At 46.0% G+C, this 12,704-nt stretch overlaps 1 protein-coding gene across 2 annotated transcripts in view; it reads right to left on the bottom strand.

The window, feature by feature from the left end:
• The window catches only part of SEPTIN8 (septin 8), a 34,812-nt gene that overhangs the window by 1,433 nt on the left and 20,675 nt on the right, over nucleotides 1–12,704 (bottom strand). The window contains exons 5-10 of one of the 2 annotated variants that reach the window (XM_053956403.1): nucleotides 9,366–9,527; nucleotides 7,818–7,914; nucleotides 7,321–7,489; nucleotides 6,937–7,069; nucleotides 6,074–6,264; nucleotides 1,347–4,222 (exon numbers count right to left, since the gene is read on the bottom strand). In XM_053956403.1, the coding sequence (XP_053812378.1) occupies nucleotides 4,219–4,222; nucleotides 6,074–6,264; nucleotides 6,937–7,069; nucleotides 7,321–7,489; nucleotides 7,818–7,914; nucleotides 9,366–9,527 (756 nt within the window). In that variant the 3' untranslated portion in view covers nucleotides 1,347–4,218. Of the gene's footprint in view, nucleotides 1–1,346; nucleotides 4,223–6,073; nucleotides 6,265–6,936; nucleotides 7,070–7,320; nucleotides 7,490–7,817; nucleotides 7,915–9,365; nucleotides 9,528–12,704 lie in introns of those variants that run through there. The other variant, XM_053956402.1, reaches the window with a different exon arrangement.

Here is a 12,704-nt window from a genome sequence, read left to right as displayed (position 1 = left end):
CAGGTGACGGAGACCCGCAAGAGCGGCCAACCAGCACACACAGATGGAACAGTGGCTTTGCAGGGTCCTTGCCTCATTCCATCCCTCACAGCTGCAGAGTTCTCCAGAGGGAACAGCTGAGGACAAGGCTGGGTTCGTGGGGCTGTCTCCTGAAGGAAAGTACCATCATGTCCCAGGGCCTTGGCCACCAGGCTTTGGCTCTGGAGCTGCGAAGCATGGGCAGCACCTACCTCACTGCTTCTCTAACTATGCACTTCTGTCCTCCTCAAAGCATCTCCAGGAGCTTTGCACAAATATTAATGAATGCTCTTAACACTGCTCCTCTGGAAAGACACTTGCCAATGCACATCATCTGAATCACCAGGTGGCCCATCTTTAAAAGCTCCACCACCTTCGGTTCCCTGAATTCTGATGTACCTGAATGCACGTGCTCCTCTCTGGTCTCCTAGATTTGGCTTTAAAATGTATTGGGATGGAAAAGGATGTAAACATATCATACAAACCAGTTGGTATCAACTGGTAATTCCCTACTAAACCTTTTGCCTAAAAGGTTTCCAGCTGCATATTCCTAAAAAACTCTGAGAGGCAGCCAGGATCACCAGCCCGGTTTTGTTCTTCAAGCTGAGGCTGCAGAAAAACCTCCCACCAGAAGCACTGCTACAGCAAACACTGTGCATCAGCCAAACTCCACATTGGCAGTGTCTGAAGTGCAGCACTGATCTCAGTCCAATACCAAACAAACCCCACAAGGGCCCAAAGTTGAGTGAATGTAACTTGGTATGTAGCAATGGCCCAGAGAACAGACACTGAGAACACATCTTTGGGTAAAGCTTCAGCTGCTTTCTGAAAGCAGAGCACCAAACTAAAGCTGTGCTGTTTTGCTGGCCTTGACCTAAGTGTATAATGTCCTTCTCCAGACAAGGAATACAGCTTTGGATGCACCACCAGGAAACCTCTCCACCTCTGCTCCCTTTTCACTCTACCTTTACATCACCTCTTTGGGCACCATGAAATCAGCAAAGCTGCTGGTACATCCCCCTGCTCAGTCACCAGATCTCACAAAGGAGATGTACCAACAAGCCTCAAAGCTCCTTCTGCCCAAGCATAGAGAGCTTTTGGATTAATACATAAGAATTTCTCCTCAGATTACATAGGAAGTACATACTCCGTGATTAGCTAGTTGTTAATTAATTAGCTAATTATATTCTTGAATGTCCCAAATAGTCATAAGACAGCCTGTGACTGGTAAGCTTGCAATCATGACACACTATTGTTGTGACAGATAATACACAAAAGAACTAGATTGCATAGAAAATGCACCACTAAATAAACGACACCACAAAAACTCAAAATACATGTGAGATTTAATAAAAGAAAGAAAGTACAAAGTGAGTGGAAAGAAAGTAAAGGAAAAAAACCAAACCATGAACCCCAGCATGCTGGGAATGACAAAGCAAAGGGATGCAGCAGGTCCCAGAGGGCTGTGTCCCCCGTGCAGGTCCCCAAGGTGCCTCCACGGCTCCAAACCACCCTCATCTACACCCCTGGGGCAGCCACCACAGCCAGGCATGACCTCCCCCCAGAGACCCACAAAACACAGTTTAATTTAGAAAACACACAACGTACAGGACAGTAAACGTTTAAATGATAAAAAAAAATGGATAGTTTTTCCCATTAATACCAATCTTTTACAGATAAATATATAAAACAGCTGAAAGATGTGTAACTGGATGGTTTCAATAATTTTTGACAGGTATTTCTTTCACTTTTTCTAGCCTACAAGATTTTAAGTCCTCAGACTGGGTGAGATCAGCATCACAATGTATTTGTAATTTGTTAAATAAAAATAAGATATAGAACTACCCTACCACAATACCTAAATCTTGTCTCAGCTGAAAGAAAAAAACAAGTACTCGGGGGAAAAAATATGACTGAGTCCCCTTGGGGAGATTATGATGTTGAACAAGCAACTACAATGACAAGGGATGTCCATCACAACATAAAGTCAAAGTATATAATAATTATCATCATGAAAATATTGTTACATACATTCTGAATGTCTTCTTCAGAAAATGCTGTGAATTTCTCCATAATGCCCATGGGTTTGAAGATTTTTACTCTTTGTTATAATAATGTTTTTTAACTACCTGTTATTCTAGGAAAAAAAAAATTGATCTCTGACAAGCCAGGGCAGAGGGAAATCATTTGCATAGATCTTGCTGGCTGCAGCATGAGATCAGGAGAGAACTGCTGATTGGGAACACACTGCTGAGGCAGCTGGATGCACACCAGTACCACCAGTTACTGTTTCATCCCAGCATTGGCCTTGGGAAGCAAAACAAAGAACCAAAGAGCATGGCCTGCTCAGGCAATTAGTGCACCACAGATTCTCCCATTAGCAAAAGATTAATAAACAATAATCTGCTACATGATTGGTCTGTAGTCAGAGGTGAGGTGGAATTGTCTTCTTGCATATAACAGAAGGTTGGGTTCAGTGTACATGTTTGAGAAAACCACACTAACCCTCCTAACACTTGATAGTTACTCTTTAAAATACATCTAACTTGGAGGCACAGCCTTAAAAACTAAATGTCCAGCTTTCAGCAGATTCCAAACAAGTGCAGAATTTTTATTCTTTCAACAAAAGCCTGTTCTAAAAGGTACCAGTGAGATCTTTGTGAGGTTCTTTTCTAGCACGAAGCAGCACTGTATATCCACAGAAAAGACCAATGTCCATTGGAAAACAGTTTAATACCTGAGCATGTATTTAGAAAGGGAAAAAAAAAAAGCTGCTTTAATGGAATATGAGAGTTTAAGAACCTCAGAATCCAGCAAAATGCTGCCCTGTGACAGCTCAGACCGAGGCCCTGCATTTCCTTCTGCACAGCACATCAGGAATTTGCTGACAGCTTAAAGACAAGTCTTTAACAAAAAATGTATCAGAAAAATCCTGTAACATTAATAACTAAATAAAACTGCACACACTCACAACTAACACTTAGCCAGCCAGTGTTTTTATAAACTCTGAAGACACTATGTGAGGGTTAATATATTTCCTTTCATCTAGCCTAGGATTGGATGGATGGATGGATGGATGGATGGATGGATGGATGGATGGATGGATGGATGGATGGATGGAATTGGGTCCAACTATTTTTCCATTACAACACAGCTAGTAACTCTCTGTTCAGTTATTGCCTTGCCTATTCACAAAATGGTTTGAGTGGAAAAAATTAATATTGATCCTAATTATTCCTCTAAGCTCAGTTGCCCAGGAAAACAAGGCTGTGATTTCTAGGCATGAGGGGTTGTCAAAAGAAGCACCTTCTAAGAGGGACAGAGCCTGTCAGCATAAATACAGTGCACAGCTCAAGAGCAGGGGATTCTCCTTATTAGGCACATATTAGGTTTAAGGTTAAAAAGTAAAAGTAAAGATGTTGGCTTAAATAGTTTCCACAACAGTAAATACATTGGTAAGTGACAACTGAAATGTTACATGAATCCTGTAGTTCCACTTTGTACAACAAACTCTTATGAAAAACCTCTCTATAAATGTTCTACTTTAGCAGTAAAGAAAATTCAAAACATTGTCCCATTAATTTTATTAACCACTTTCTCTCTCCTTATATATATATATATTATAAATGATGTAGATAGTGTTTAGAGTAATTCAGGAATTAATACAGAATTACTGGAATGAGGGTTACTCTGAGTAAGATTTCTGCAGAAAGCCTTAATGTTGTGTTTTTCCACCCATTCTGAAAACTACTTGAGAATTTTGTTAGAAAAACAAACATTTCAGCATTCTTCAGACCACTCCTCTCACTGTGCATGTACAGGGGAGGTCAATGAGTCTCCAGCAATCACCTTAGCCAATTAAAAAAAAATGCAGAAAGTAATTATTTAGCTGGTGGTAAGATGAGTTCAGTTATGGTCACTTCATACATGGCTGCTCCATCACTGGGTTTAGAACAAAACATCTTACTTGAGGGATTAGTTGGCTTTGTTTAACAAAATGTAGATGTAAGGTTACTTCCTGCAAACCTCCTGATAATTCTGAAAAGAAAACAGCAGGAACACTGCAGCCACTGGAGATGCTCATTTTCACTTTGGTCCACTCACACAATGTTATGAGAAGGGTCACTCAGGGTGGGAAACTCAAGCAACTTAACACATGAAAGCACCAAGTCCACTCTTGGCCTGAAAGTCTGTGTGTGATTAACTGAAAGAAACAAAACATAAAAAAGCATGAATTAAAGTTATGAAAATCAAACAAAAGCGAAGTGTAGTGAAGTATGTTAAAACAAAAAAAGGAGGAGGAGGACAAACACTGCTGGGGCAGCTGAAAGCTTCAGGTGAGAGCAGCCTGGCACAACCTGCTCAGCACCACAAACACTTCTCTTTCCCCCAACTTCTGCAATTTTTCCATCACAATTTTTTACTTATTAAAGCCACTAAAAATACTGCCTTGAACCAGGAGATGATAAAGACTTCAACTAGCTTTCCTAAATACTGCACTTGAACAGAAATCCCAAAACCCCATATTTTGAGCTAGCTCACAGGTTTGAAAAAAAAAAAAAAACAAAACCAAAAACCCCCAATCCAATACAGTCCTGGTGATGGTGCACCTCCTCTAGCTGTGCTCCAGAGCGAGAGCCCCCTGCCCCAGCACCATGTGGGGTCCCCCAGTGTGCAGAGCCCAGGCTGTGGGTGCCCCTCGGACCTCTGCAGGCCACCAAGCTGCCACCCAGCCCTGCTCCTGACCACAGCTCGTCTCTATCACTACCCAGAAGAGGAATGGTCCAGACTCACACCTGGAGGTGGGCTAAACCCAGCAAAGTACAGGAAAACCTTTTCTGTTGCAGCCAGGAGGAGCAGAGGGGAAGCTGCAGCATTTCTTGGCCCATGTTCACAGTCCTTGCCTGCTGCTGGCATCACTTGCACAAGTTACCACTGTGCTCATCTTCCCCAAAGCAGTCCTGGGTCCAAGAAAACCCTAGGATTCAGCTCCTAACTCAGATTAAACCCTATTTTCAGCAAGGACTTTTACAAACCATTTAGATTCTGTGTGTGAGGTGGACCACGCCCAGAGCATGTCAAGCAGTCTGCAGAAGAGAGCGCTTTGGTTTTAGCACCAACACATTTACATTCCAAGGAAACACTCAAGTAATTTACCCCATTATCTTCCAGAGGAAGAAACAAATTGCTAGGATGTCAGTATACAGAATGAGCTCCTCTGGTGCTGCAGCTCACAGCAGGGGAATGACAGACCACAAGATCTCATCAGCAGTGAGAAGCTGAACGCTGTGCTGTCAAGCACAAACTTGGGTGATGCTACCCTTTATGATCTTTTTTTTCTTGCCATCATTAAGAGGCTCAGAAAGCCTTGTCACCAGCCTGCTCTGGGTTTGACAGAATGCACTTCTGACTCTTGAGCTCCTTCACGCAAGGGGAAGTAACAAAAAATGCTGCAATAGCAGAATTACCAGTTTGCATGACAGTGCTCCATTTTGCTCCCTAGCCAGTGTTCCTTAGAGACTGGCTTGAATTGGAAGCAGGATAACCCCCCCAACATCTTTTCTTTTTAAACCTGTCTGTCCCATTCCTGGTCTACCACTACATGATCAGGTGGCTGGAACAGCAATATTTACATACCCTCCTGCTGGCTTTAGCAATGTCAATTAATGTGCAGCAAGCTAAGATAAGAACTCTGCCTTTAGGGGAAAAGAATTTTCTTGTAATCAGAACTGCGCCTTGGAGCCCCATTTCACAACCTGAAACAGCCGTCACAGAGGCAAGAGTGAACCCCATAGGACCATAACCCCTTAGAGAATGGCCCCAAATTGCAAATCCCTCCCACCTGCAGCTGCCCAGGCTTCTCTGGCAGTGCTTGGGCACAGGAGGGGCTCATCTCTCCTCTGCTTTAAGCAAAGAATCAGAAGGATGGGAATTAAGATTCCAAAATCCCCTTTTCTCTGTATGATGTTTAAACAACTGACCAAACATTAAAGCATCTGAGCAGACTCCTAGCTTTCCAGTGCCAGAGGAGGAAGACTCCAGTTCAGACACTTACTTTTTCTTGTCTTTGTCCTTCTTCAGCGGCTGCTGTGAGGTAGCCTGCAAGGATTGGGACTGCAAGGTTTCCACTGCCACTTTCCGCCTGTTGAAGGCGTTCATCTCTTCCTCCAGCTCCCTCCTTTTCTCCTCCACCTTCCTTTTCTCTTCCTGGTGTATCCTTTTTAAGTGCTCAAACTTCTCGTGCAGCTGGTAGGAGACAGATCCCCTGAGCATCACATTCAGCTGTGCTAACCCTGCCCCAGGAGCCCTGTCACACCTCCCACACAAATCCCCACCACAGCGACCAATCTGCTGGCACAACACAGTGCCCACCAAAAGCAGGGAAGACACAATAAATTCAGCTCTGCCTGACACCACACAGCAAACCAGAGGCAGCATGAGCCCTGGAGATGAGCACAGGGGATTTTGGCCCAGGCTGTAGCCCTGCACGGGGGCTGGGGACATTGCAGATCTTTTGTTCCTCACTGGTTTGGAGGATGGGCCATTTAATTCCTCCCCAGTCACAGCTGCTTCCTGAGGCCTCACACTGGAGACTTCACTAAACTCACTTTGACTGGGGACCCCAGCCCAGCTGCCCCCTTTACTCTGCTGTCCAGTGAGCCACAAGAGGCCAGTCTCTGTGACAAGGATGCTCACCTAAACTTCCTGTCACTGGCTTTCACTCCCCAGACAGCAGCTGTATTTCCACATGGCACAGGACAGGGAAGACTAGTTTCTGAGGCACCTAAACCAGTGATGTGTTTGTGCTTTGGCTGGTGAGGTTTGCTGGAATGTGCTTTCCAGGATTCATGCATTGCCCAGACCCAGATTCCGTGCTGGCTGCTGTTTGGGTTCCTTGCAAATTTTTGGCACACCCACCTCTCTCTCCTTCTCCTTCAGCTCTGCCTCTGTCTCCTTGACTTTGTTAACAAACATTTGTCTCATTTCTTCCTCTTTCCTCTGGAGCTCACCCAAGAACTCTTTCCTTTTGGTCTCGTATGTTTCTTGGAGGCTGGGGAAGAAAGCAAATGAAATGCAGACTCTCTGGATACTGATGAGTTAGTGATGGGGAAATGCATGCCTGTCTGTGCTGCTTGGAAAAACAGGCAGGGAAGGGAACATCCGAATCAGCTGCAAAGGTCAAACCCAGCACTGGCATTTTCCAGCTGGCACTGTAGATTTCACCTAAAAAACACCCATTTTTTGGGGCTGTCAGCACCAAACTCTCACTCTAAACTGATGCAAGATGTGAAGCCCACTCACCTGAAGGGCTGGTTGTCTGGATCGGTGTCCTTGAAACCCATCTCCTCCAGTTTGCACCTCCGGTAGAGCTCGTAGTGGCGGGTGTGGGTCTGCTCCCGCAGGTCCTCCATGTTCACCCGGATCAGCATTTCCCTCAGCTTCACAAAATCACAGTGACTTTCATTCTCCACTGACAGGAGGGAAGGGACAAGTCAGCAATCTGCAGGTGTGGTGGGGGAACACAGGGGCACACATGATTGGCTCCAGATAGTCGCATCCCGAGGAGCCCGTTGTCCTGCCCGGGGCACAACTCAACCCCCTGGCTGCAGGGGTTCCTGCTGACCTTCCTACCTGCCGTAGGAATGGCAATGCAAAGGGGAGACTAGCAACCCACAAAGGCTGCAGGGGACCTGCACCGCTTATCAGAGGGCACCTTCATGCAGAGGTGCTGCTGGAGGGCAGAGCTGGGAGGGTTTGCCTGACACACACAGGGTTTGGGGTGGGCTCGGGCCCCTCACCTTGCACCACTCCCCACGGGTACTGCCGAGCTCGCACCAGCTTGTTCCCAACCTTCACCTCCTCCGTGCTGCCGACCACAGCGAAGGGCAGATGAGCCTGGAACAGAGCCAAGGGCAGGGACTCAGTGCACGGGGCAGCCCCCAGAGATCAGCCTGAGCCTTAGCTCCCCCTCACCCAGGCACAGGGGCTGCTTCCCCGAGTCCCTTCTTTGAACCTACCAATTTCTGACACTCGGAGCAATCTCTACTACAGACTGGGATATTACTACAGAGAGTGGTGAGGGGCCACAGCACAGCTCACCAGCAATGCTGTCTGGGCTGCACCAGCTGCAGAATACTGTAGGAACACCGTGGTCTTTAGTGCTCCACTCCACCCCTCTGCCAGGCTGCACAGCCCAGGAGTGGGGCACTCCTGCCTTGCCGAAAGCACGGGCAGGGACATCCACAAGCAGGCCTTGGCACAGCAGGGAGTGTGTGGGCACTGCAAGGGACTTGTGCAGGATACAGCATGTACTCACTGCTCGCCAAGTCTGCAAAGCAGCCGGCACGGGGAGGAAACAGGACACCCTCCTCGGGACTGCAGGGAAGGAGTGGGTGCTTCAGGAGGGTGATGCTGACAAAATCCTTCACGTTTGAAAAGAAATGGATCCAGGAGTGTGGAACTCACAGAGAAATGGCCAAATATATTTTCATTGGAGGAAGGAAGGGGGAAAAAAAAAAAGCCAAGCAAGCATGACTCCTGTTTTTCTCCCCAGTACACACAGCTTGCAAGTATTTAAGTAAAAATGAATCCTCCAAGGTTTTTATGATTTCAGCAAAAAAGAACTATTATAGTGAAAACATGTATCTAGTCCACCCAGAAACCAACTGGTGATTGAATTTTTTCTTAAAAATGGTGGGGGGAAGGGTGAAAGAAAAGACAAAACATTTAATCAGAAACAGCTATGCAGGAAAATGGTAATTTTGATGAAAAAGCTACTTTTGATTTATAAAATTAACATGGAAACATTTCAGTTGTTTCTACGGCCATAGCTGCACTCTGATTTGGGAGACAAGAAGCTTAAAAGTGTTTTTGCATGTGCTTCAGTCAGGTCTGAATTTGATCTCTGAATTTCAAAAAAGACAAAATAGAGATTAAAGATTTTTCTTCTTTACTTTAAATTTGGTTTACTTTAAATTGGGTCAGCCTCCTTAAGTCACAAGACTAATGTAAATCTTAACTGTCAAATTTTATTAAAATTCCTTCTTCCTCAAACACAAAGTAGCCTAAGAACAGACAGAATTAATTTTCAGGAAAGTATTTTTCAAAAATTCAATAAAAGTAATTCTAGCTCTAAGTTTCTCCAGAGCCCCCAGATTAAACACGAGCCACATTTTAATTAATTCTGTATGCACCGGCCTTTGGCATCTGTGAGACCCACAGCTCGGCTTTCCAACAGATTCAGTGTCTGGACGTTCCCAATTCAACTTGCCCATCAAATGTGTTTTTGTGCAGCAATTTAATTTGTCACAACTCTAGGCAGCGATGGAAGCGGCAGCGTTACCCACGTTCATCACAGAGTTGATCTCGGCCACTGCCTCGTCGTCCGTGGGGAACTGGTAGATCTGCACCCCGTTGCTGACCAGCTCGCTCATGATCTTGATCTTGAACTTGTGCAGCTCGCTCTTGGAGATGGTGTCTGCTTTGGCAATGATTGGGATGATGTTCACCTAGAGCACAGGGGAGGAAGGAAGGAAGGACAAACACCCAGGTGAGCAGCAGCAGTTGGGTGAGCAGCTGTGTAGAGCCCGGGGGTGACCCAGATCCGGCCCCACTGGCTGTTTTACATCTCCCAAAATCACCTTGGAGCTCTGTTGACACAGGAGCTGCAGCCCAGCTCAGCTGAACACTAGAGGGAAGAGTTCTCCAGGACTCACTTGGCTACAAGACTTCAGATAAACCACACACCCTGCACGAAGCACACAAGGAGCACATCAAAGCCCTGCTCTCGCCTGTGCTTTGTTACACACCAGGAGGGAGGCAGACACGGTGTAGCTGTCACATCCCAGCTGTCACCCATGCTGGCTGTGCTGACAGGATGTTTTACATGACAAGCACAAGGGTGAAACGCACATTGAGCTGATGTGAAGCCTTCCCATGCTCAAGTGGAAAGAGCAGGGACCCCTCAGATGCTCTGACAGCAGCTGATGACCCTCCGCAAGGACTCCGTGAGCCTCTTGGTGAGGATCACAACTTGGCTGTGCCATGTGGATTATATGGAGAAAGGAGCAGGGTGCCATACAGCAGACATTTATTTTCAAGCTGTTCTTGCTCAGCTTTGGTTTCACATCAGCCAGCAGTCACTATACCCCACACAACTTCATCCACCTGGGCTTCAAAGCCACCCATGAGCCGCACAGTGGGGTCTCCTGTGGCCAGCACCCACCTAGACCAGAAGTAAACAAGGGCCACATCCATCAGAAGTGATGGGGTTCATTATGGCCTCATGCTTAAGAGAGCTACAGTGAGGCTGGATCTATCACAGGAACCTGTGCTAGATAATGCTGCCGTGCCCAGAAAAGCCACGTGTGATATTGAAACCACTGCTTAAACAACCAGCAGAACTCATCTGTCTGAACAGCAGCCAAATTCACAGCAGTGAAACACGAGAATTTAGACAAATAAGGGGAAAGTCTGATTTGCCATCTAACATTTCCCAACAGCCAACGCTTTTTGTCCTACAGAGCTGAAATTCACAGCAACCAGTTGGTCTCCAGTGGTTGCCCATTAAAATAAATGGCTTTGCTTTCCCAGCACGAGTTCTTTGTAGGTCAGTGTTTTTTCCACACTTCTTGGGTTCCCCCCATACCACCGCTCTCCCTCCCCTTTCTGTTCAGTGGTTTAGCACTCACTAAACACAAAAGCATTTACTTACTCCGAAGGAAAATAGTCTAAATTTATTCATTGCAAATGTATCTGACAGAAAAAATTCCTCTTTTTCTCAGCCACTGACCTGGACTCTTTTACCAAAGACCACAGCCCCCCACAGAAAAAGACCTGCTGCTCTCTCCACTGCTCAGCAGGTCCATGTCCTCATTACAAAGGTAAAAGGGCCATGACCACAGCTGGGTGCCTCTCTGACCTGCTAAGACCTGAGGAGGCTTGGATGCACCATCTCCCACAGAAAAAGGGTCAGCTCAGGATTCACATCCCTTTTCAGTCAGCCTGAGCAACTTCCCCTTCTTTTTCCAAGGGACTCCAGTTCAGCCCTGCTTACAGCAAGTCAGGAGGTACAGAGCCTGGAGCAGCTTTCTAGCAGCAGAGGAAACAGGCTCTGCTCTGTGGTCACCACTGTGGTCTCAGCACTACTCAAAGAAATCACAAACCAAGGCTGGCTCAAGTGCCCTCAACCAGATTTCTTGTATTTTGAAAAGGCAACTCAGTGAACACCTGCTGACACAGAGTTCACAACACAAAGGGGTTTTACAAGTTGTGTTTCCAATAATCAATAGCCACCTCAATACTAGGAAGGCATGGATATGGCATTTGAGTGTAGTCCTGAGTCTAGAATGGGTTCATTCTTTCACAACACAGAGAAGGGAGGGAAGAGTTTGGAAACAAGAAACCAAGGAGACATGAGATGGTACTGAACTGCATGTCTAACCCTACCTCCCCACAGCACCTTCCACACACACACCTCCATGCCAAGGCCAAGTCTGTGGCACAGAGACTAATGGCAAACTGATATATATCTAGCTAGAGAAGAAAAGTCACCTCTTCTCCTGGACAGGTTTTAAAACCCCAGTAAAAGGAAGGAATGCCAGAACTACATGAGGGTTCTCTGTCCACTCTTTTTTTACATAAATAATGTTGATCTTGGGTTGAAGGCAAAATCCTAGAGCAACATTCTTATATCTATGGAGGAAGAGAAGTGTTTTCTATTTGAAGATCTAGTAATAAAATCATGCAGTTGACTACTGGCATGTCACCCCACTGAATGTGACAGGGGTCCCCTTGTGACAGGCAGTGTCCCCTTGCCTGTCAGTCCATATGCTGGAGGGCTTTGCTGGAGCTGGAATTATGACCAGAGGAATCTGTGCTTCAGACAGGACAGGGAACTCCCATGCACATACACCTCCTTCTCAAGTCTTTCTGACCAGAGTTGCTTCTCATCTCCAAAAATAAAACCTACAAGAACTTGTCATTTGGTAGAAAATAATTCTGCTGATGCAAGAAGACTGTAGGCACTTCTGCCCTGAGAAATACAGCTGAATTTTTTCCCATCTCCAAACTGTTCCTGAATGCAAGTTGCAGTGAAGCCAACAGGCAAATCCTACTTTGGAAGCCAAAGAGCTGGGGCACAGGCTGCCTGAAGCATCCCCACCTGCCTAGGATGTGTCATCTCTCGGAGGGCAGGCACTCAGCCACAGCTCAAACAGCACATGGCGACTGGAAACCATCCAGGACAAGCAGGGAGCTCCAGGACCCTTATGGCTGCACACACTGCACCACCATTTCCCTTGACAGGGCTGGGTTTTAAATCAATAAATCGCCTTCTCATCTGATACAAATGCACTATTATTTATCTCCTCCTTTTCCCAGGTTACACCCAGTGGAAAGTTTACACCTGCCAGGCCCTATGTGCTTCCCACTAGCAACCAGCCAAATTCCATCTACATACAACCACTTCTGAAGATGCTTCTGCTCTCTGGCTGTAACTAAACACCCCAGATAACAGCTGGCCACGAGCTCAGCCAAACAGATATTGTCTTACAGTACAATGGAAGATTTTGTTTACAAAACAGCTTTACCCAGAAGAGATTTTGTAGACTTTACACTAAAACCAAGATTGGTTACTGAAATTGTCAGAGTCAAAAGCCTGTCCAGGACACATCATGCCACTTGTG

Source organism: Vidua chalybeata, chromosome 15 (genome assembly GCF_026979565.1).
Source record: "Vidua chalybeata isolate OUT-0048 chromosome 15, bVidCha1 merged haplotype, whole genome shotgun sequence".
NCBI lineage: Eukaryota > Metazoa > Chordata > Aves > Passeriformes > Viduidae > Vidua > Vidua chalybeata.
Note: the sequence above shows the minus strand (reverse complement) of the source record. Positions and strands in the feature narration are given on the sequence as shown.